Source organism: Phragmites australis, chromosome 3, assembly GCF_958298935.1.
Source record: "Phragmites australis chromosome 3, lpPhrAust1.1, whole genome shotgun sequence".
NCBI lineage: Eukaryota > Viridiplantae > Streptophyta > Magnoliopsida > Poales > Poaceae > Phragmites > Phragmites australis.
In genome coordinates, this window is record NC_084923.1 from 43,673,135 (window position 1) to 43,698,585 (window position 25,451).

The 25,451-nt window shown below is 41.9% G+C and overlaps 3 protein-coding genes across 9 annotated transcripts; 2 read left to right on the forward strand and 1 right to left on the reverse strand.

Moving 5' to 3' along the window:
* Positions 1-7,366: 7,366 nt before the first annotated feature.
* LOC133911232 (uncharacterized) lies at positions 7,367-8,074 on the forward strand. Its single transcript, XM_062353437.1, has 2 exons — positions 7,367-7,493; positions 7,609-8,074. Exons 1-2 carry the CDS (start codon positions 7,442-7,444, stop codon positions 7,818-7,820), a joined length of 264 nt encoding a protein of 87 aa, XP_062209421.1. The 5' UTR covers positions 7,367-7,441; the 3' UTR covers positions 7,821-8,074.
* A 1,170-nt stretch (positions 8,075-9,244) lies between these two features.
* On the forward strand, positions 9,245-9,826 carry LOC133911233 (proteinase inhibitor type-2-like). Its single transcript, XM_062353438.1, has 2 exons — positions 9,245-9,415; positions 9,499-9,826. The coding sequence occupies exons 1-2, from the start codon at positions 9,349-9,351 to the stop codon at positions 9,699-9,701; spliced, it is 270 nt and encodes an 89-aa protein (XP_062209422.1). The 5' UTR covers positions 9,245-9,348; the 3' UTR covers positions 9,702-9,826.
* A 483-nt stretch (positions 9,827-10,309) lies between these two features.
* On the reverse strand, positions 10,310-15,637 carry LOC133913244 (folate transporter 1, chloroplastic-like). Of its 7 annotated transcripts, none has more exons than XM_062356335.1 (11): positions 15,196-15,632; positions 15,027-15,106; positions 14,323-14,399; positions 13,981-14,074; positions 13,636-13,729; positions 13,167-13,240; positions 12,369-12,506; positions 11,634-11,705; positions 11,521-11,541; positions 11,339-11,406; positions 10,310-10,708 (listed from the first exon to the last, which is right to left on the reverse strand). In XM_062356335.1, the coding sequence occupies exons 1-11, from the start codon at positions 15,506-15,508 to the stop codon at positions 10,576-10,578; spliced, it is 1,164 nt and encodes a 387-aa protein (XP_062212319.1). In that variant the 5' UTR covers positions 15,509-15,632; the 3' UTR covers positions 10,310-10,575. The 7 variants fall into 7 exon arrangements, 4 of the variants coding, with proteins under 4 accessions (XP_062212319.1, XP_062212320.1, XP_062212321.1 ...); XM_062356336.1 differs by having other exon boundaries at positions 12,396-12,506; positions 15,196-15,630; XR_009909002.1 differs by having other exon boundaries at positions 10,627-10,708; positions 11,339-11,392; positions 15,196-15,637.
* Between the last annotated feature and the right edge of the window lie 9,814 nt (positions 15,638-25,451).

Consider the following 25,451-nt stretch of genomic DNA (forward strand, 5'->3'; position numbering starts at 1 on the left):
AGGTGACTGAAGGTCACGAGGACGAGGGTCAGCTGGAGCAGTCACATCGGTTCCCGTTTGACCGCTCCCTTATTTCGGCGTTGGTGGACCGATGAAGGCCAGAGACACATACGTTCCACATGCCGTTTGGGGATATGACAGCCACGCTGCAAGATGTCTCTATGCTGACTGGGTTATTGATTTCTAGTGAACCGATCAGCCCTTTGGTCACTCTAGCCGGTTGGCAATAGGACTTGTTTGAGAGGTTTCATAGAGTCCTATCTAAGCCACTAAACGTCTTGCCCATTGCGATGCATCAGAAGCACGGGCCCAAGAAGTAGTGGTTGGAGTAGTTCAGGGTTAGTAATATTTTTTTGTTGCTTCTTTAATTTCATATTGCACGTGCTTTATCCATTTATCATTGGTAATAACAATCAATTGAATTATGCATGTGGATAGGATAGCTGAGGATCCGACGGAGTACCAGCTTGCTCGACACCTAGAGGCTTACCCACGGAGTAGTGGTTGTTCGGTTGGATGATGTTCACCTCCACCCACGACAACACTATGTGTGCATATTGGATAGCCTATGCTCGTGCTATTGCTGACGTAGAAGTCGCTGACGTGCCTCAAGTGTCTTAGGGTTCAGCGGTTCTTTGTGCCACCTATCGCGTCATGTGCGATGCTCGTGGGAGTTCAGGTTCATTCTGCATACAAGGCTTTCACAGAGCAGTTCGACCACCTGAGGGCTCATATGGTCGTTTGGGAGTCGTACATCGCCAACTTGGTGCTCCGATGATCTGTTGGCCGTGGGATCTCTGAATTGTGCTTCAAAGACTCGGTGTTTTGGACAACGAGGAAAAAACTGGTGTTCGACGTATTCATCGAGGACTACATCATCTACCGAGTGATGCGCCAACTTGGACGGCACCAGGAGGTCCTGGTACCGCTGGGAGACCGTGTTTCTGCTATCGTACACTCGTGAGTACTAATGTCACATACCTTGTTGTATTATGTGTATTGCATTTCTCTAATTGACACTCCATTGTAGGTTGTCGACGAAAGGGCCATCAAGGACCATGGCTGACCTGACCATCAGGATGCAACCCTGGGTGCAGTAGTGGGGTAATGCTCTTGCGAACGTGATCGAGTTTAGTGCATCGTACGATGACTATAGTTACCAGTAGTACCTACAGTGATACACTAAACGGACTCACACACGTCTCCTTCATGTCGTGAACCCACCATTTCGATCCTCTGCTAGCACTGTTGCCATTTACCCGGGACATGCAGGAGTGGCGCTACACCTTGCGGTGCGTGAAATGTTCAAATTCTTATGATTTTTACATTCACATAACTAATAGTGCTAATGATTTCTTGTCTACAACAGTCCAACTTTGGGAGAGAGATTCACGAGGAGGCAATGAGTTCAACTACTAGACTACGTGAGCATGGCACATGTGGTATGACGATCGATGATATCATTGAAGTGTTCTCCCGTTTGGCCGCCAAGGGACGACATATCGTGGACATCATGCCAGCAACCCGACGTTGTTGTACGCAAGCCGTCGTCCACGCGTTCCACGCAGAGGCCCCCACAACCTTCCTCCACCTTTGGCCACTAGTACTACGCTAGTCCTCAGCCTCCGCTCCCTGACCAAGTAATTTTTTTAGTATGAGAATTTTTTATTTAGTCTAAGAATTCTTAGAGTAAAACAAATATTTCATAGGTAATTTTTTCTTTGTAATATTGTTTTAGATTTATGTAATCTTAGCAATCTATTCTTATAGATCTATGTAACTTTAATTAACTAGTTATTTTGTTGGATATATTTATTTTATGCTGTAATCTTAGAGTTTTCTATGCAAATGGTCAAATCCATAACGATCCATCCGGTGTCGATTTGAGCAATTTTGCAAACAGGAGGTTTTGGATGGGCCCCGCTCCAGTTCACAGGAGGCTCTGGATGGACCGGGCATGGCTACGACACTCCTCAGCCGCCGCAACATGTCCATGCAGGAGGCTGTGGTTTTGCCATGCCTGTGTGTATTCCTAAGCCAGGTATGTCATGACCATTTATTCTATAATGATTGATTTATTACGCATTGTGTTTCAATACTCAATTGTTTCTGCACGATATAAATGCATGTTTGATCCGCATCGATACAACCACACAGGTTTCCAGGAATTCACTACACTCTAGCGGGAACCTGTTCATTGACTACGCAGGGGCCTCAGAAGTGATAGGCTCACCACAGTTACACGGTGCACCTCCACCCACTCAGACTACACAGCAGGGGGCGAAAGACACCTATGGTCTCCAGTTGCCTAGACGTGAGCGTCACATGCCTGATTGGTACACACTTTCCGCCTACGAGCATCCTCGGGAGGAGGAGGAGGCTGATGTTCCAAAGTTAGCACGTAGGCGAAAGCGTATCATAGGCAGGGCCCGGGATAGGGGTCGGGGTAGGGGTCAGGAGTAGTCTGTGTTACTTTCATGCTTAATAAATGTAATGTTTAGCTTTCCATTTGTAACTGCTAGTGTAAAGAGTAGTTCAGTTACTTTGATGGTACTACTTTATGATGCTACTATCATATTCTACTATGTTACTAGTGGCTTTTCAGATTGACAAAATCAGACAGCATGCTAGTGGCTTTTCAGATTGATGAAACCACCTTTTATGAGCGAAGTCACCGCATGCTGCCATCTTTTATGAGCGATATGACCGTACGTTATCACCTTTTATGAATGATGTGACCACACGCTGCCAACTACTCAGCGTCCACTAACCCCTCATTGCAGGAAGGCATCCAATGCATTCACTATATGCTTCAGTGCATACAGACTGAGTATTCAATGCCATTTGTCAATATAAGGCACCTCCATCTCGACCATCTGAACACAATGAACACTCAGCATGGCGGAAAGGGGTAGATAGAGAAGGGCCATGCAAGTATTTGAAGGTCCTCCACCAAATAATCCAAGCAGGGACGCATTCGCCAATCGCTTACCGCTTACCTATAGCTTGGACTCATCGTAACTCCAAGTAGTAAAATGATGAGGAAATACACGTCCATGACCTTATCCCTTCTTATGTAGTACCACACATCTTTCTTGCTCTGTCAGTGGACACCTTTCTAGGAAGATGCGACCCCTCACTGTCAACTTTCCATATTGACGAAACCGCTCACTGCCACCTTTTCAGACCAATGTGACCACACACTATCGACTACACATAGTACAGTGACCACTCATTGCAGGAAGGCATCCCATGCATGCACTGTCTTCAAATTACATACCTATACTTGGTACATACACTATCGATCCCTACTTATAAAATGCGAGGCCGAGGCAACGAGAAAGTCATGACATTGTAGTTTTCCAAAACACCACTACCATCTGATACCTAATACCACACCATGACTGGTTCCTCAAGCAGATATTTCTCGTGGACATTCAAACTCTCAATAATAGCCCTACAAACTATGAGGGAGACCCAGGCAAAAGACGACGATATATTTAAAGAGGAGAACCTGAACAAAATACTATCGAAATGGCATACCATGACCAACTGTCCTTATTTCACCAAGGAGGAATGGCAGTGCATGATAAGCTATGTAACCTTTTTGGACCTAAAGATGCACTTGTTAGAGTGTCGTCAGAGATATATTAGGGTGCGCGAACTAGCCGATATAGCAAAGTATTTTAGCAAGCGAGCACACATCATATTTATGCACCCTCAGCAATACGAGAAGCACATTAAGGTACGTTCATCGTTATTACATGTCCCAGTTACTTGTTAGGTTGCACTTCAAAGACACGTTTATATTTTTGTATGCTCTTTTTTATACTAGGTATTTCATCATGATGAAGGGTTGCTGAATAAACCCATCAAGAACTTTTTATGGCTGCATCTGCTCTTTAGTGACGACTGCCTACCCGAACATAACTGGAGACGCAGATGTGGTTATTCGAGATCTTTACACCGTTGCGAAAGAGGCTGTGGTTTGAGCCGTCATGAAAAAGGTGGTTGTTGGTGATCTGGAAACCAGGGGTTCCCGAGTCCCGAGGCCAGGACAGCGCAATGCCACGTGGCGCCATCCCTCGGGGACCATGTCCCTGAGAGCCGAGAAGAGCCAGTTCCAGGAGGGGTGCTCGGGGCCATGAACAGTTGGCCCCCCGAGTACCCGGAGTTCCCCGAGGACCCAAGAAAAGCAAGTTCCGGGAGGGGTGCTCGGGGCCATGAACAGTGGTCCCCGAGTACCCAGAGTTCCCCGAGGACCCGAGAAGAGACAAATCCGGGAGAGGGTGCTCGGGGCCATGAACAGTTGGTCCCCGAGTACCCAGAGTTCCCCGAGGACCTGAGAAGCCCCTTGCCGGTGGACCCCAAGAGGGCTTCACGGTGAGGTGTCAATCGGTGGGAGGCCCGATGCTGCATTTAAAGAAGGAGCGTGGCCGGTCACTTCCAACCACTCCCCCCCACGCCTATCGTACTGAGTATGTCAGTCCCTGCCATCGCCTGGCAGGAGGCGTGGGGTCATTTAATGCGACAGATCCCATCGTACGTCACCCTGCGGGGCCCATAAAGGAAACGGCTTGGAGATGTCATCGCCGGGTTTGAGGCGTATCGCCTGCCACCCTGCCGTGTCAGATCTGCTCTGACCGAACGAGCATGCGGGGGTGTTCGGCGGCTGCCCGGTGGGCCCCCTGCACCTGCTAAAGTTGGGCGACGGTTCATTTTCAACACTTGCCGAAGGCGCATTTTCAACCCCTGTAACATCGAACTGTAGCCCCATGACGGTTGCTTTCCATTTATGCCCGGCATACGGGAACTTGTGCCCCTGTTCTGGGCACGCCGAGCCTCCCCGGTAAGATAAAAGGGGGGAGCACTTCGTAGAAGAAGAGACTTTTGGGGAAGCTTTGAAGAGGAGAAGTCCAAGCCAAATAGAAGCTTAGAGAGATCGGTACTTGAAGACCGAATCTCTAGACTTAGACAAAAAAACCTTGTAACACAGAGATCCAGAGAAAGGCATTCTAAGAGTATTAATAGCACATCATACACACAGGAGTAGGGTATTATGCTCCGTGCGATCCGAACTTGTCTAAAACCCCTTGAGCATTTACTCCTACCAGCCGACGATCATCTGTCCCACATAGATCTCATACATTCGCATTAAATCCACGTACGAGGTAGATCCAGAATCAGTCCCCTGGACGATTCTCAAAGGAGGTCCCTCAGGATCCTCACTTGCGGTGTTCATCCACCGACAGTGGTCATTCGACAACCACCATAAGAGGACGTGCTTTCACCACTTCTATCATAACCAAATGGGTTTGTTTCGACGATGATAACTTTGTGCTTACTCCTCAGAGAACTTCACGCCATTGCGAATTTTCTGACGATGATGCAGATGACTATGATCCTAACTTTAATTATTTTTCGTATACAACGGCACCATATAGACCAAAATTCCTAGAATACGATTACCATTAGATAGATCGGGAGATAAGACATAGATAACTTCTATGGCCATTTCATCCATAATATTTATGCTACTAATTGTTGTTATCGTTGAATTCAAGGTGGTTCTATCATGTTTAATCTATTAGCTAAATCGTGTATGTATCTTAGATATACCCTATATGCCATTAGTAATATGTTAAATTTCATATACCCATCTCATATACACATTTTATCTAATATCCAGTGTTATTTTATCATTTCACTTACATGTATTTCAATATGTGTCATACAGTTTAATTTGAATAAAACACAACAAATAAACGAGCTATGGCGCGACATTCAAAAATTTATGCAATCAAACACGCACTTACACAAATTTACATCGAAAAAAATAAGTAATTTTTTCTATGCATACAATAAAATATAAAATAATCTATGCAAAAGTTTAATGGATCCGTTTTCGTCGAGTGGTATGGTGGAAAAAACGATACGACGCCATACGATTGACAAAAATTCATTTTTCTATCAACCTTCGATGAAAATGGACAAAAATAGGTGAGAGAAGTTTCGGCCATCGTGGGGCCATATTTCACCAAACCTTAGAGGAATATATGTAATATTTTTATAATTTCTTTATTTTTATATTATTTCTATAATATACGTAAAAATTATTATTAAAAAAATCTCCACGCCTTCCTCCACCGCGGCGGCCACCGCCACCCGCGCCTCCTCTCCTCGCTCCTCCTCGCCTCCCTCCGCCTCGCGCCCCGCCCGCACGCCCACGCCCACGCCGTCGCGCTCCTCCGCCGCCTCCATCCCTTCGTCACCCTCAGGGCCGTCGTGCGCCTCCCCCACCTCCGCGGGAGCCTCGGCCCATAGCTCCCCTCCCTGCTCCTCCGCGCGGGCCTCGCAGCCTCCGACGGTCTCCGCCAGCCTCGTCCAGGTGTACTGTGCCTGCGGCTGCGTCGTCGTTGCGCGCAGCGTGTTCGACGAGATGGTCGACGGAGACGTTGTGGCGTGGAGCGTTATGATGGCCGGGTACGGGGTACGTGAAGGGCGGGGACCTGGTCCGCGCGCGCGAGCTGTTTGATGTTATGCCGGAGAGGAACGTGGTGTCGTGGACAACGGTGATGGGGGCGTACGCGCAGATGAGGCGGCCAGAGGATGCGGTCGACGTGTTCCGGAGGATGCATATGGAGGAGATCGAGCTTGATGGGATGGCGCTGCTGTCGGTTCTGTCCGCGTGCGGGGATCTGGGCGCTGTGGATTTAGGGGAGTGGGTGCACAGGTTCGTGGTGAGGCGGCGTTTATGCCGAGAGATACCACTGATGAATGCAATTATTGACATGTACTTTTGTAGGAAGGGTGTACTATCTATGTCATTAGTTTTTACTGTAACAATTTTGATTTTATATTTTTTAATAAAAATCTATTGATATCTAAAATTTTATATCTTTAAATTCATTGTGAAATATTTTTTTATATTTATACTTTTAAGTATTTATATTTTTTTTAAAAAAACAGAAGGTTAATCATGCTATAGTAAAAAGTTGATGACAAGTAAAAAAATGGAGGTAGTATTATTTGTTATTTCAATTTATGAATTTGTATTATAAAATGATAAATAAAAATTATACACTCACGATAGCTAGGGTATTACAGGCATTATATAATTAAAAAAGTAATTCAACTCTCCCACGATCCAGGATGTCAAATAATTTTAGCTTTTTACGATCTAACTTATAAAAATATATGATCTACAAATTATTTTTTACAATTTATAGGTAAAACAAGTTTACCCTAATAAACGTACGTGTAAAAATTTCTGAACCAAGAGGAAGCGGCGGATCCGGACAGTTCAGCCGAAGACGCACACGTACATACGCCGGCTGATACGTGGTAGCTCTTCTGCATTTCCTTCCTTATATAGACCCTGGCCGGCGGTGCACAAGAGGCCTCCTGCCAGCTGCTCGCTCAGTCACACGGCGCAAACGGCATGGCTTCTTCCTCCATGAAGCTCTCGCTCGCCTTCATCCTCCTCCTCTCCGGTACGTATGGCGAGCCTCGCGTGTTTTTTTGGATGAATAGAATACACATGGGACAGATTCTCATGGCATGCTTCGTTGACGTGCTGTGGCTTTTGAATCCATCCATACGGATCAGGGCTCGTCGTGTTCGGAGAGGTTGGAGGAGCCAGGGCGGCGGACTGCTCGACGGTCCGGTGCATCCAGGGCGGGTACATCACCTGCAGGAACCACCCCTATCGCTACCGGAAGCTCGACGGGTGCGCCTGCGACTGCGCCCCCAAGGACGGCAGGCACTGCGTGCTCCACCTGCAGTCCGGCGCCACCTACAAGTGCGGCAAGACGGGGTAGCCCATCGACCGAGCTTGACGTTCGTTCGCCACGCGTGTCCTCTTGCAACTTTCAGGCTTTGAGTCCAGTCCAATGATGCTGCTAGTTGTTGTCGAATAATGTTACTGAAAACAAGGCCGCCGGACAGCGGCTCCCCTGTTGTACGTGCCCTGCAGAGTGCAGTGTGTTTTGTGATCTGCCCCTGAGTTGTTCTGGGGAAGATGAATAAGAATAGATGCGTCAATGTTAGACCATCTAAAGCATATTTCTTTCATTTCGTTTCCTTTCTAATTCTCATTTCCGTTTTTATTCCTTTTATTTTCTCTCATCTTTAACAGCTTTACTTCGAAGAAATTCATGAAGGAAAAAAAGATATAATCCCGTTCTAAAAGGAATAAACTTGAGAATCCCTTCGTGACAGTAACTGTGAAGAGAAATTGTTACGCGCTGAAGAAAACGAAAACCTATTCGTGAAGGGATTCTGGTTCTTAATAGGAATCGGTTGGGAATGATCTTAGAACGTGGCTCTTGTTTCCTACTCAACGCACATCGATCGTTCGACCTTTAACGCTCCATTCTTTGACCAGTAACTACGAGCGAAATGCAAGACATCGAACGTCTAAGACTTTATACATACCAGAGAGTGGACGTTTGAGCAGATTGGCGACCTAGATCTCCAGGAAGGCTGGTCGTCAGGAAGGGCAATTGACACTTTCAGGAAAGAATGTACGGGGGATACGTCGAAGTACCAAAGCCTCTGCTCATGGCTCAAAGGTCGCTATCCCTTGATCTGAGGATGCACCAACTTTTTGATAGTTGTCCTCAACCTGACTGGTAACAAAACATTGACGCATCACATTCTGTTACTTGACAGCTCCTTGGCTTGGTGTTGCCCTTGCTACTCATTCTTTGTTTGTGAAGGATGATACATCGAACTTCTGACATAGATTCATGTTCAGTCTATTGTTTCCATGTCAGAGTATAGAAAAAGGCAGCAGAAACGAATTAGAATTAGCATCTTTGTACAAGTGAAGCAGGATTAGCACTTGTGAGATGTAAACTTGTGTAAGAGCATAATATGTACGCACCCGGACAGCTTGGCTGTCGAAGTATGCTAGAGTTTTGTGACAGCATTCGGCAAAATCAGTCAAGAATTGTCCACCTTGTGCGGTAGCTATTTTATTCCCAGTCATCTCAATGCGATGAATCTGTTACGCGTCATGGATCTCACATCTGGGTAACAGCAACTCAAGAGCTACAAGAAACAAAGGAATGATCATTGTTTGACTTGACCATCTTGGATCTAGAGCACACTCTTGAGATCGGTGGATCACTACTTACAAAGTCAAAAGGAGAAAGTCAGCAAAGATACACGCAAGGCAAAGCCAAAGGTACATTTTGCCGACTGAAGAGGTCATATCCCACCGTCAGACAAGAGGCAGGTCTTCAGTGTTTTGTTTTTGTTTATTTCTTTTGCGAGGACAAAAAACGGCAGGGTTTTGGCCAAGCTTCCTACATAAATTTACTCTTGCAGTTGCAGAGGAACTGCATGAACAGAAAGCTACAGAACATGGCTGCCATCAAGCTTGCTCGTCCAGTGGCTCTCCTGCTGTGTGGTAAGCTGTCTCTACCCTGTCTCTTCTTCCTCCCAACTCTTCTCTTCTCCGTAATGTACGGTGCTTTTTTCTGAATAATGCAGGGTTCATGGTGATCAGTTACTCCATTCAGAACACTGAGGCAAAGCAGGGTAGGATTTGCACCATGCACTGTCTGAATGCGACGTACATGACGTGCCCGCCCAAGGACAACGAGCAGCTGCAACCTGTCTGCAACTGCTGCCTCGCCGATAAGAAAGGCTGCACCATATACCTGAGCGACGGGGGAGTGGAGAAATGCAACTGAAGAACGTGTTCATGAACTCCTCCTTGTATGGTCAAATGATCAGATAGATCTTGCTGTTGAATAAAAGGCCTCCATAGTGTACTACAACTACTGTTTGGATGCTAATTTTTTTGAGATTTGGAAATGTATCATGGTTCTATAAAATACTTTTGTTTTAGAAAACTTAGAGATGCTTGGATATAACAGATCTTGTAGTTTGGAGAACGTAGTATTGCTGAAAGTGTGATATTTTGGGAGTTTTGAAAACTCCATCGACGACCTCTTTTTTCTAACCATGGTATTACGCGACTCTAGTTTTTAAAACTGTAGTTTCTCGATATTATGATTTTTGAAAACTATGATTCCAGACAAAGCGTGACGGGATGATGGCACCGAAAATTTCATTGCACTGCGAAATTTATAGGAACCTAAGGAAGAATACAGAACTGCTCAAATATCAAAGATAGTGAAAGCAAGGTACAATAATTCTACATGAAGGCAATAGGTTATCAACACAGCGTCACAGCCATAGCAATGCATGATACGCACGAACATTAGCAACATCATGATGTGAATATATAACGCATAGGCGCCCAGCAAACAAGGGTCCAAACTATGGCAGCCGGACATTAGCAATGAATTATTTCTTCCAGAAGAACTAAGAAGTGTTTTTCCTCTACAAAATACAAGTTCCTCAACAAAATTTGCCGCAACCATGTTACTCACGACTCTAATGTTACAGATTTGTAGTCTGAGATGCTAAATGAATGAGACATGGCCTCAACCATGAAATGGGAACTGTGAATATTACTATGAACTCTGAGGAGTTGGACCAAGATCAGTACTCTTTCTTCCCTAGTTCCCTTCTTTGTTTCTCGTGAATTCAAGTTGGTAACTATGTCCTCTGTTTGGCTGCTTTGAATAGTTTGATAACATTTTCATACACCACAAACGTTAGGGAAGCCGCTGGAAGGTTCTTCAGTAGGTTGGACGTGATGCCCCTGTAAAATCCACGGACACCTTCATACCTGCAATTAGATATACAGAATCCAACAAGCACGTCAGAACACCGATCCCTTAATTTAGAACAAATGTTAATTTTAGGAAACATACGGGCCCTCAATCCAAGAATAAGGTCAAATTCAGGAAATTAAAGAACATACTCTGTACAAAAATGACACTCAACATGATTAGTTTCGCTATGATGCCATGTTACACTTGCACAAGCAGACAAGGACATTAAAATTTCCAATATTAGGTGCGGTACAAACAATAAACAATATTACTACTTCCTGCTGCCTTTTCAAGTCATTTTAGACTTATCTACTATTCTCTAAATAAATTATTCATTTTTCCAATATAGGAATTACTTAAGGACGGCGAAGTCATTTAAATTTCTGTGTATAAGTCTAAAATGACTTATATTTGCAAGAGAGTGAGTAGATAATTATTTGAAGGAACTGTGAGGGCAAACTTGGGAAACCCATGAAGCACATCCACTGCTTACTAGACACATCAAGTTCCTATACAGTAAGATGCATACTGCACAAGACAAGGAAAGGTCTGACCTCCGTTACGCATCAGACTATGATGCAGTAATGCTATTCTAAACATTCTGTACTTGAAGATTCAACAGGACTAAAAGAAATAAGTCTCACCTTGCAGTTTCCTTCACTACATGCCAGCTATTCGTGTACTTCGGAGTACCATCACTGCAAGGCCGTTGCTAGAAAATTAAACATAAGAGTTACTAGTGATGAAAACTTGGGAAAAAAAGGTGACACCCCCCCCCCCCCAAAAAAAAAAGGGGTATACAAATGAAAAGATTCAAATCTGAAACCTGCAAGCGGGCTCGGATGACCTGCAAAATACAAAACCTTCAGTCAGAATTTTCAGTAAGAAAGCAGAATATACTTATGAAGTTGATGAGAATAAGTAGAGGCAAAAAATTACCTGGTAAGGATAAGTAACTAGAATAGCAGCTACTTTTGAAGCAGCCCCAAGCGCCGCAAAATCAATGGAATTCTGTTAAGAGTGAAGACAAAGGGGCATATCAGGCATAGTAATAGCCTACAAGATGGGATTTATTTATATAGAGATGACTGGATACAAATTTTCTAAAAAATATATCTTCTGAGACAAATGTCTACTTATCAAATGTTATTCATGCAGTCATTCAATATGATACTGAATGAAATCGATATTTGGACTATTTTTTTTCTAATTTTCGTAACTAAGTGTTTGACAATTCATGAAGTTCATGACATAGAGAAAGAGTGTCTAAATGTGTGGAATGTCATGAAAGGGTAGCCATAAATAGGATAGGCTGTTAGTATAATCCTTGTGTAGTTCAATCTTTTTTGTTGTTGGTACTGTAGCAACAGTATGGCGGTTTGTAACGGTATGGCACCTACTGTAGATCGGTTTGGAGCCTATATAATGGTCTACCCCCCCCCCCCTTCCTGTAGATAGAGCTCAGGGAAGAGCTTGAGCTTCACCCGTTAGAAGCTGGTAGCAGTGAGAAAAGTCATGTGTCCAGTGTGTGCTCGCGTGTGTGTGATTCCAACCCACCTCTTGCAGGGTTGAATCGAACATAGGCTTCCTAGTTAAGGAAAAAGATTAAACACCAAAAAAATAATTATCCAGAGAAACTGATATCTATATTGGACCAAATTGAATATTTAAAACCTGAGCACACATTTCATCTGTTATTACCAATGACTCCTCGCCGCCTTTGTTATCTGTCCTTGTTTGTGTACTTTTGAAAAATATCATAGCTTTGCGAAGTTCCTCATAGGCTGTGAACTGTATCGCACCATGGGTGACCTTTCATGTGACAGAATAATAAAAACACGAAGGCGTGCATTAGATTCAACCATCCATAATTCCATATCCATGGAAAAAAAGATTAAGAACTCTACAAGTTAACATTCTGAGATAAATGTACTGTCACTAATTCAAATTAGTATGCTCATAAAGTCTAATTTGGTAAAATTAAATTTAACAAACCAAATTACTACGGCATTCAGAATAGAGCAAAAATAATCTTCTTGCAATACGCCGGAAATATGAAACTGACAGTCTACCAAATAACTATCCACGATGCAATAATACGACGTTATAAACACAGGTCATCCAGTCGAGACCTCACATGACCCAGAACACATAACCAAAATATGATAGGTCGCATTTCAGAGAAAAGAAAAGCTCTTATAGGCTAATATCTTATAACCAAAGTGTTAATGATGAATTAAGTACATTCTTTAGAAACATAACTATGGTCTATGGATAAGAAATGCTAGAGAAATGGAAATCACAGCACTAATCTAATTATGGCTCAAGAACACAATATGCTACTGCACTCAAGTACCAAGAATTAATTAAAGCATCATGTCCTTATCAGTTATATGAGTATATTTTTAGGTTTACAATAAAATGTAACATAAACTCAATTAGCAGCGGACAAACAAAGAAATGCATACATACCAGCAAAAGACCAGGTCCGATCCCTCTATAAAGTGCAAGAAATCCCTCCTCTTTCAGAATAGTCCTAAAAGCATCTGGCCTTACCACGATCAAGCAAAGTCACCGAAGAATAAAATCAAATATAGACTAAAGGAAATACAGACAAAAGGAAATATGAACACAAAGTAACCGAAGAAACAATTCATAGAAAGATGCAACAATAGTGTTACGGCTGCTGGTACTGTACCAGTAGTGTTCATGTGCATTACGGTAACGTTAATAGTTCCTGTGATACTGCTTTGAGAACACAAAGTTACAATAGAACTGCAGCAGTAGCTGCTGGCCACTCATTTGATGCAACAGAATACAAAGTTACTCTGCCATTATAATGTGATTTGATAATTGCTATATTGGACTTAAACATAAATACATGATAATATCAGTACTTACATAACACAAAAATGTAATTACTTAAGAAAGCACATATTACCAAAAAAAACAGAGTATCGTGAAGTATGATGATTAGGTGTTTGTAGTTGCAGTCTTGTTTTCACCAGCCATATGGGATTTGTAAACAAGGATACCTGTGGAGATATAGCCAGTTAGTCACAATAAAACTGGTTTCACAAACAAATTTAATATGTTCAATGGATGAAAGGCAAGATAGGTGAATAAATAGCACCAAACATTTAGCTGTCAGGAAGGAAAAAAAGACACAGGTTATGCATATTGTAAAAGGCCTTGAAAATTACTCATGTTTAATCTTGCTAGATCTCATAAACTGTTACACATAACCAATTCAATAATTTTAAAAAGATAAAGTTACTGTACGAACCAAAGCACCTGCTTCTGCAGCTGAGACAAGATGGTGGACTGGATGAAGTTGGCCATCCTTTCCCTGTAAGTACCTTTGTTTAGCTCTGTTATAACTGTCAATAAAGACACACTTGATGTCAGTTCAAATGTGGGTAAAGTACAGATAGGAGCATTCAGAACGGTAAACAGCCAGCATCCAATTTGGTAAACAGAAACTTGGAATTCTCAGATAGGAGAAGAAACAAACAAGTGCGGTTAAAGCCTGAAATTGGAAACTTAATTCAATCTACTTTAGTATTGAAAAAGAACACATAGAACACACCACACCATAATTGTTCGTAGAATACATAATAGGACTTACAAAAAGAAATATAGCCCCCAGGAAGCAGTTGATCCAAGAACTGCAGGATAAAAGCCCGCGTATAGTCCTCTCAGACCCTACAAGAAGCCAGTTGGATCAGCATTGCTCATAGTTCATATATCATAAGTACAGAACAACCTCATTCCTCAGAAAGTTAGGAATTCAGATCTTACAAGAAACAGTTCAAAGGCATCAAGTGGCACAATCGGTGAAAATCTGAAATGTAAGATTTTAAGAACAAAATTTCTTGGAGCGGGTGATTTCTCATATGTACAGTACACAAGCTAATCACCTGCAGAAAATTGCGTTTCATATGCACTGCATACAAATTTCGGAAGACCCTCATAAAGTATATACACTTGTATGCATCTAAAAATGTCACAGTTCACATAATTGCATTCGTTTTCACATGATACATCAGCTACCTGCAAAGCATATTTAAGCGCAAGTTTGACAAAGTAACTTGTTCTCCAATCAAGTTGAAGTAACATTGTCAACCAGGATCAATTACTTTAAGCATTCTCACCCCTATATTGTAAGCAAGTCTGCAAGTGCTTTTCCAACCTGTTGGGAACCAAGCATCAACATTAAAAGCACAAAGAACCCCTTTTTTTTTGCCGAGGTATAATTGAAAGCTAAGAACTAATATTGCAAACTTAACGCAATCATTAATCAGTAACAAAAAATGTGGCAGGACTTGATACCTCAGATCGTGCGATGGTGTATACGGCGTGCGCCGTGTTCTTGTACGGCGGCACCTCAGACCACCCCCTCCCGCCGCTCACTGCACGCCGACACGAGAGAGCATGGTTACGTTGCTCCGGGTCTCCGAAGCCCTAGGGTCCATGGACGCGGGGGGGGGGGGGGGGTTACCTTGGAATCGGGTGCGGACGACGTCGAGGGGATGGAGGGCCGCAACGATAGCGAACCCGGCGGTGGCTCCAGCCGCGGCGTTCTCCCACGTCCACGCCTCCGTCGGCGGCGGCGAGGTCCCCGGCGACATCTCCGGCGAGGGGTGGTCTCTTCCCTTGTGCTTGTCGGTTCCGGGAGCACCGGCCGCCAGATTGCCGAGGAAGTAGGAAGTCGATTTCGGCGCGGCCGCTGAGTATGCTGTCCTCCCCTGGGGGAATTTCAGATTTTGCCACCGATGAAAGTGACGCCCTTCACTTTGACATCCATAAAACATGCATCCAGATTTCGCCACCGATTCCCGAGCTTCTGTCGATCTATGGCACTTTCAACTATTTAGTTTTTTTTTCTTTGCCATGTCTAAAGCTATGAGAGAGGACAATTTTGCCCACCACATATCGATACAGGCGAGTGCGTGTCAAGCTCTCATTCCCAACCTAGCTAAGTGCAGCTATGACGTCTTCTCTTCCAGATCCGGCGACGATAATGGTAGTAGTCTTGATTAAAAGATACGTATTGTTATACTCGATTTGATTCAAAATAGCAAGGATGAACCTCCATGATATGCCTTCGTGGTAGTTATTGAACAGCATATGTATTTTATTTGAGGTATTTTGTCCGTGTTGATGCAGTTAGTTTGATTTCTAACTCTATATTTTCTGTTATTTATGCATTGAGGTTAGGCTAGATCCTGATCTAGCGTTTAGAATTAGTGTTATCATTGATAAGTTTATGGCCAAGCTGGATGAATAGATCGGTTGCGACAATAGAGAAGAAGGTTTCTGAAGGGTGGATAAATTCTTATGGGTACACTTCGGAAAAACTATGATGATTTCTCCAGCAAGATTATTTAAGGCTCATGTTAGTAATCAAAGATTTATGTACTGGATAAATAAAGTGGTGAACAAGTTCAAATTGCACGTAACTTGAAATTTATTTTCTACTTCCAGGATAAGGATCGTTTGAAGTGTCTGTTTGTGTATGTTGAAGTGTGTGATAAGAAAGAGTACAAAGTGCACTTTAATATGTTTTTCTGTGCCTTCATACCTTGCATGGATGGTTCAAAAATAGGTACAGGTCTTATATTAGCATAGATTACATTGTCCTTAATGGTAAGTGGAATGAGTAGTTGTGTGCTATAAATGTTTTAGACGGTCATATTTGGATGTTATGTAACACTCGACTTTAAAGTAACAAAATCAGCTACAACACATATATGCAAGAATCAAATTTTATACACGCGTTACATCATCAATGTATTACCGCAGTGTTATTATTACAATAATATCATAACTTATTACAAAATGACCCGAGGGTCTAAAAGAAAAACATAGCAAAAAAGAAAACTCCAATGCCAGAGGGTCTTCCATCTTCCATATGTGTCAACCAGAGGTATTTCAGTCTAGAAAAGAAGCTCCGAATCGAAGCCATCTTCATCAAATGATGTAGCTTCATTGACGACTTTTGAACAGTAGTATAATACAAGAAAGGGGAGTAATGGGTGTGAGTACATAATGTACTCCGCAAATAAAGGGAAAGCATAATATGAGGTTTAAGTCGAGAAAAGGCTAGACAGTGGTGTACTGCACTATGCAACTTTGACCTATAACTCCAACAATATGCATCCTAATTTCTAAGTGTGAAGACACAAATATATCAAGAAGAACAGTTTATCGGATTTCATCCGACTACCAAGACTCACCGGGTAATTCCATTATGCAGCTACCCGGCCAACCATACTGGAACTCTAATCCCAACTAATCAAGAAGAAGTCTAAACCGCTCTTGACTGTGAGCACAACTGATCGATCAATTTTATACTCTGCAAAGTTTGCACACTTTACCCACGAGTCGTGATCAACTCTTTTTCCAGTACCCGTCGGTACCTTACACACTTCTGAGGTGTGCGCCGAGAGATCACTCTAAAGCTGTTACAAAGCTCCGCTAACCTGTAAGCACTCACTAAGGTTTCACTGCTAACAATGATTCCATCACTGTAGAAGCCTCATCTTGTGTCACTCAACCATCCATTGGTGCTTACAGAACCGGATAGGTGGTTAATTAATTGGTCAGGTCTTACCCATATAAGCATTGTAGTTGTGTTGTTCAGCTGGGTTATATGCTTCAAGAACAAGTCCTTAGGATCCCACATAGTAACAACCACAAACCAATTATGCATTTTTCGCACACGTGCATTCTCGCATCTTCATCACACAATCATCTTGTTATGATCCCTACACCATGTTTCTATAAAATTACCTTACCCGGTTCATGTTGCATAGTTATTAGTCAAATTTAATAGTTACCCCAACAATAACAGCAACTAACATATCTACCCTTCGTTTCACATGACTCTTCAACGACGACAAGGATAATCATACAAAAAACTAGTAAACCCTAATCATAGGTTTTCCCTTTAGACAAGCATGCAATGAATGATAAATAGCTACATATAAACCCTAAAATAAGAGCAAGATGTTCAAAGACACTTGCCTTCAGCAAATGGTTGCTCAAGGTCTTCAAAAACTTGATTCTACAGATTCACGAACTGCTCACCTTCCGAATCGACACAAAAAAAAAGCGCACAAAAGGAACTACTAATAACAACACACCAAAAGGTAATAAAACTTGGTAAAAACCATATAAAAATATTCTACACGACACTAAGAGAATTTGAGCGCGAAAATCGCTCAAATTGGAGCTACAAGCAAAAAGTTATGAGCATTAGAAGTTCTATGGGGGTTTCTGCAAATTTACCTATTAACCAAGAATTTCTAGATTTATTTAATTCTGAAAATCCTTTTTTTTGCGCATGCTGGCGTCATAAATCAAAATTGAAATATTTTTTACTGAAAAAGGGGTGGATCGGGTCTATGGGTTGTGCACCGAAAAGGGGCCTTCGGTCCATGGGTCCACTATGGACCTGCAGTGCTGGCGTGGGGCGACCAGAGAGCAGCCAGAACGGCGGTCCGGTGGCCAGGGAGCTCCAACGAGCAGCGAAAAATGGAGAGAGGGCGCCAGTGAGCTCACCCCGAGCGAGAATGACATCGGAGCAGGGGTGAGGCTACCGGGCGTCAGTGATGGCGCGACGACAGTCGGTGCAGTGTCAGGGAAGATGCTCCGGCACCGGGTCGACGACAAAAACCCTTGGGATCAACTCCAGATGGACCTATGGAGCCAGAGAGATTATTAGATCGGCTGGAGGCGATATGAATGCAAGGAATGGCGGTGGCGGCGTGACCTCACCGGAGATGGAGAAGACATGGGCAGTGACCACGCTACGGGCTTGAACATGAGGCTTGAGAGGGTGGAAAATGTGCGGAACCTCATCGTGAAGGACACAAGAGGCTCAAATAGGCACGAGAGTGAGCGGAATGGTTGGGGATCGGAGGTGAAACGTGCAGCGGCAATGGCCATAATGGCCAGAGGTTTTTCGCATTGATTCAGCAATGAGGCGCGAGATTGATGAGAGGGATTAGCGGGGAGGGTTAAAGGGGTATTAATGTCTTGAATCCGACTGTTTCCAGGAGGATAAAATGCACGGAGAGGTGCGGGATTTTTGACGGACGGCGGAGAGGATTGGAGCCGGGCGGAGGTGGAAGAAGAGCCGGGGCGCGCTGCTTGGCAGCGGTTTGGCTTCTGCTCGGCGGCTCGGCGCGGGCCCGTGGGACAGAGGGAGGCGGCCGGCTCGGTCCGAGAGAGAAAATGAGAGGGGGAAAAGGAGAAAAGAATATGGGCTTCGGCCCATGTGGAAAGAGGAAGTGGAAACCGGCCTGAGGGAGAGAAGGAGAGAGGAAGAGATGGTGTTTTAGAGAATTGCTTTTCTTTTTATTTTTGAATCATTTTTGAAAGAGATTTTAAATGAGCGCCTACTAGCGAATTTTTGCAAACATTTTCCGCACATAAAAATCTATTGCAACTACTACAACATGAATGCATCAAGCATGAATATAACCTATGACAAATTTAATTTAAAAATTAATTTATTTCTATTTGAACAAAAATTTACAACTCATATTTAATTCTAACAAAATTTTAAATTATTGCAAAAATTAAAAATTTAGAGTGGTACATGTTTCGTGTAGCCTTTGGTTTATTTTAGTTAGAAATCATGGATGGTTGGACATGGTTCATGGAACAACTAGGCAAGGCTATAGGGAATGACTCTCATATGGCAATAAGCACATATACATGCAAGGGTTTAGAAAATGCGGTTAGAAAAGTCTTTCCTTTTGTTGAACATACGGAGTGTTTCAGGTATCTCATGGAAAACTTTGTCAAGAGATACCAGAGTTCTGTGTTTAGAAACATGTACCCTGTAGCCAAAGCTTACACGCAATATAAGTTTTACCACCACATGAAGATAATTTTGGATCAATACCCGGATGTTGGAGACTACCTTGACCAGTAACACGACCTGTTGTGGGCTAGATGCAAGTTGTCTAAGGATATCAAATGTGACTATATTAATAATAATTTGGCTGAGTCATGAAACAGTTGGATTAAGAACTACAAAGACTTGCCAGTATGTGAGTTAGTAGATAAGATAACGAAGAAGAAAATAGAACCTTTTTAACAAGAGAAGGAATATAGGGGACATGTTAACATGTACTATTCTTCTAACTATGCTCCTACAACTAAATGCTACAACCAGAGGCTTAGGCCACCTGAGGGTCAAAGCACGGGCAAATTACTCAACAGAAGTGTCAGAGTTCTATGATAACCAGGTTGTGGTTAGACATGTTGTGTATCTCAAAAAGAAGGAGTGCATTTTTAGACAGTGGCAAATGTCTGGTAAGCCTTACCCACATGCCCTGACCTTCATTATTTTTAGTAGGAACCACAAAATGGAGGATTTTGTTGATTTTGCATATTTAGTGGCAAAGTTCAGGTGGACATATCATGGAGTTGTTGAGCCTATCACAGGAAAGTCCCATTGGTCACATGTGGAAAAAGGATTCATGTTATTACTAGCTATGGGGAAGAGAAAGGTTGGAAGATGGAGAAATAATAGGATTTTACAGTGCCCTGAGAAGGGGAAGCTAAAAAGGAAAAGAAGTTGTAGGAGATGTGGTGAGGTAGGCCACATAGAAAAGGGATGTCCTCTCAATGGAACTAATAAGAGGTACATTTAATTGTATTGCTTTAATTAATTATTTTTTAATTAATTATCATGCTAATTGCATTTGTATTCCTTACAGGAAGAGAAACCTCAAAAAGAAGGACACAAGTGGAAGGAAGAAGTCAAGAAAGGGGCACATGGAGGTATTTGTTGTGAAAACACCACCAAGGACTAGGGCCTCAAGCTAAGTCAACATTTCTAACAGTCTTGGTCTAATCACTAGGAGGTTAGTCATCTAAGTGGATTTGTTCATTCTTGGCATTGTCAAATTCTGACATATTGTTTATTTTTGCATGCAAGCAACTAGCACTTGTGTTAGATGGAGAAAGGTCATTACAACTTGCATCTTCTACACCATCCAAAACCACTACTCCAATCAAAGCTAAGAAATCACTACCTAAGTCTAGGAAAAAGTTGACTCCCAGAAAACCAAGCGAATAGATCTAAACTATTGGCTGATGCAAGTTGTAGTCTTTTTGAATCAGCCTATGCTATGTAATCAGGAGACAATATTCATACTATATGGTGTGCAATCAGGAGACATTATTCCTGCTATATGGTGTAATCATGATATATTACTCTTGTTATGTCATGTGTAATCAGGCGACATTAAACATGCTTAAGTAATGTATCTCTAGGAAACTTTGTACCTTGTTATTTCTATCTGCTATGTGGTGTGTACTCCTACTTATTTTCTTTCTTGAAGATATCCCCTTACACTACAATCAATGTACAATACATCAGATAGCTCGTTACATTGCACATCAGCCAGCTACTAATACATCATTTCACTTGACAAGGTGAACTAAAAGAAGCAAAATGAGAAGAATGGCATTCACAGTACACAAAAACGACCACTATCTTTCCTAAGCCGATCAATATCTGCATATTGCCTGCCATCACTTGCTTGTGCACAATGTACTCCTTCAAGGACTAAACCTCATGCTTCAGTTCAACAAGAGCAATCTCCTTTAGGTTAGCATGAGGTTCAACCAGATTTGGAATAGCATCTGCTATGCTAGTGGAGTCAACTCTAAGGAAACCATTTAGCTGGAGGTACTGTACATAATCCTTCTCCCACATGAAGAATAAACACTTGGCATCTGAAAAAAAAACATAAAAAAAATTCCAATTTTAGGAATATGTGAGCCCTAGATTAAAAAAATCCCAAATCTTCCAATCAGGTGCCAAGAAATACTAAAATTGGACAATAAAATGGACTGAACTAACTCACATGTTTCACATATCTAGGGCATTCGAAGAACTTCTTATTGTAGTGCTTTGGCGTCTTAGAAGTGAGCTCAAGAACCTCCTCTAGGTACTGTACATACTCCTTCTCCCACATGAAGAATAAACACATTGACATCTGAAAAAAAAAAAGACATCGAAAAATTCCAATTTTAGGCACATGTGAGCCCTAGCTTAAAAAAATTCCCAAATCTTCCAATCGGGTGACAAACAATACTGAAATTGGAAAATAAAATGGATTGAGCTAACTCACATGTTTCACATATCTGGGGCATTCGAAGAACTTCTTATTGTAGTGCTTTGGCGTCTTGGAAGTGAGCTCAAGAACCTCCTCCAAACCGCATGTCGTGCACTGGACTAGGTGTAGCCTGCTGCTTACCTCAACTTGCTCTTCTTCATTCGGCTTTGATTGTGACTTTCTGGTCCTCGTCATGCTCCCAGACATGGTGACAGACAAGTGGTGGTGGGGGTGTGGTGGAGCATCGAGCAAAAAGGGTTGAGAGCGATCAATGCTTTGGAGAAGACAATCAGGCTGATGCAGCTCCGATGCAACCCGAACACTTATCCTTTAGTTGAGGGGCAAAATGGTTAGGGTAGAATGTTTGGGCACCAGGATTGTTTATAAAATACTAGTGCACTTACCCAAACAATTGAAAGTGTCAAAAGATGTATAGAAGGCCGGGAATCAGTGGCATCGATATCAAACTCAACGACGTCACTTTCATCAGTGGCAAAATCTGAAATTCCCCCTCTCACAACATGCAAAGCATGTGCCGACAGCATCATTTTTTTCTCTCCTAGCTCTTTGAGCTGTCTGGGTGGTGTTGCTTCCCTGAAAAATTTCTAGGCTGAAAATGTATCCTATTTGGGCTCGAATCGGACCGACTAAACCCCCACTTTGAGCCCAAGAGATTTTTTTTATCGAAACTAGACATCCACAATTTTCCACTTCACAAGTCATAGAGGGCATGGAAAGGAGACAGAAACAATCATTTAAGCCCTATTTGGTAGGGCTCCAGCTCCTAGTTTCACCTTAGATATGATATTTATAGATTAATATAAAGTGGTTTAAATATCTACTTTAGTATAGAATGTAACTAATATGACTCACTTAAACATCTTCAATGTATATTTAGCTCTAGCTTCATAAATTTCTAGAGTTAGAGATATCCTACTTTAAGAATTCTGAGAGCTAAAGCTCTCTGCAAAACAAGCTCTAAGTCTCAGCTACTGCTACAGATAACTAAAACTAGGAAGGAAGGAGAGGACGGATTAGGGAGAGTTTTATGTTTTACATCATACAGTACCATTCCGTGTCGTTGTTAGGGTTTTCGTCTGTTTTTCTTTAAAAAACTATACAGTTATAATATTTTCAGACTCGGTTTCCTCGTAAACTAGATCAACTTTATTTTTCTTTAGTAAATCGTAGAAACTTCCTGCCTTTTTTAAAGTTCTCTGGAAAAAAAATGTTTCTTCATCAGAACTTTTCTTTGACAGCAACTCCACTTTGAGCCCATTGCCCATATGCAGCGGTATGGAGAATTCCAAGGGAAATTTAACTGATGGTCTTAGGATTTCTGTGAATCGAATCCCTTTTAAGACCACTCTTTTTAGTTGAATCGATAAGATCTCGCAGTCCCTGAACAGGTTGACCATATGAAACTTCTTACCTGCTCGTCTGATAAGGACAACCATTTTCCAGGACGGTAGTACATGGCTCGTCCGTTTAATTGGGATGTTCAGATGTGCTCTCACGCAGATGTATCGCTGATCTGTTCGTAACTCGTGGAACACGCGCGACCCCATGAACCTAATCTTGGTATTAGTTGTAACCTATATGTGCTAATGGCAGTTGTTCATGCGCCATCAACTCGTGACACTTTCCTGCTCCTTATACGTGGCTCTCTCCACTTCAGAAAAAAAAGGCTCATTGCAACCAGCACGTTTGTGTACGCCCATGAAGCCATGAACAAGGAATCGTCCGCTTGCAAGGAGACCCCTCCAATGATTCGGCCTCACGCACGTTAATACTCTATCTGTCCAAGAATAGAAAGCCTATTTTATCGTGGCTGGTATTCAAAATTAGATCATATTTAGCAGAACTAGTTCAGATATACATGTAAGATTTGAGGTTTCTAAATAAAATAAAATAGTCTAAATATTTATTTTCAATCCAAAATAAGAATAAGATACCTAAACAAAAACCCTCACTTTGGCTACAATTCTAACTCTAAATTTTTTTAAAGCTGGAATGTTACTAAACAGACCTTAGACTTTGATCATGATTTTCTCACAGAATATATCATTTATAGGTAAAGAGCTACTAAAGTGTGAAAGCATTTTAAATTATTAATGTTGATTGCATAATTTTTATACATTAGATATATTTACTCCATCCGATTATAAATACTTAACGTTTTGATTGAGATCCCATCAAACTTTTGAAACTTAAATTATCAATAGCTTTCAAAAATATTTAATTTAAAAACATAAAAATCATATATATAGATTTCTCTTGAAAAATCATTTCATAATATCATACTTTTTCTTAGATATGGAACTATATTTTAATATAAAAATAGTGGTTAAAGTTGCACATTAAAAATCGTAAAAGGTCAACAACGATATGTATTTTTAATTAGAGGGAATATAATTCAACAAATTATCGACCAAAGTATAAAAAAATTGATTTTTTTTAAAATAAAATATGTCTTGTAATACTGCAGGCAGCTGCTGAAAATCAGTCAACTGTTGCTTTTCTCGCGATACATGCTCCCAGGCTACCAGCTAGAGACTGGACTGGAGATCCATGAGACGCACTCGTGCGACACGATTCACTGATCCAAAATCTTTCTCCCAGTGACGCACGACAACGACTGGATCAAGAAACTTCCGCTACAGGTCGAGTCAACTGAGACAGACGACTGGGTGAAAAATGAATAATATATATCCGAATTATTTAATATTTATATTTATTAAAATATGAATATAGATTTTTTATTCGTATTTGTTTCTGAAATGGATACTAAAATAGATGTATCTGAATTCATTTTTAAGATTCAGATTCAAATATGGATATCCGAATTGCTTTGAATTCCAATATGGAAATAGACAATGTCCATATCTGTTAAGTAGGGAATCAAATTTTGCAAAAGTTTTAGACATTTCAGAGGTGAACAAAATTTATATATTCCGTCCCAATTAAATTGGATCAAATTTTAGTCAAATTTAACTAAAAAATTAAATTTTTGACATGAATTTCGAATAAAATTTCTAAAATTTCGGTAATTCCAAATGTGAATGAATTTTTTGCACATTAAAATAAAAATTCTTATCGTTAAAGGTGTAGGATATTTACATACAACCCGATCGAGTAGATATCTAAATGCGGATTCAGATTCGATCAATCCGATTCGTATTCACATCCGAAGATATTTAAATTTATATGCAAATTCATATTAAAATATAAATAACAATATAGAAAGTAAATTATTCAATCCATATCCGATAATTTTCCATTCTACAAACTACCGTTCACTTCGCAATCACTACTCACGCGCCGAGAAAACGCCCCTAACGCGAGGGCGATAAAATCAAAGCGGCTCGGTCGTCATCGCCGCCCCCTTTTTCTTTACGTCCTCGGCCGCCGAGCGGTGAAAGGGGCAAGCAAACTCAATCCAAAAAGCTCGCGTTGGGTTGGATTGGGTTGCGTTGGCCAGATGCCCGGAAATCCGCAGTCCACTCCGGCGACCACCGCTTCCTCCGTCGTTTTACGTGGTCGCCGTGCAAGGACGGGGTCAGACCGCATGCCAAGCCCGTGCGCAAAGCCAACGATCCACCCCAACCCCAAC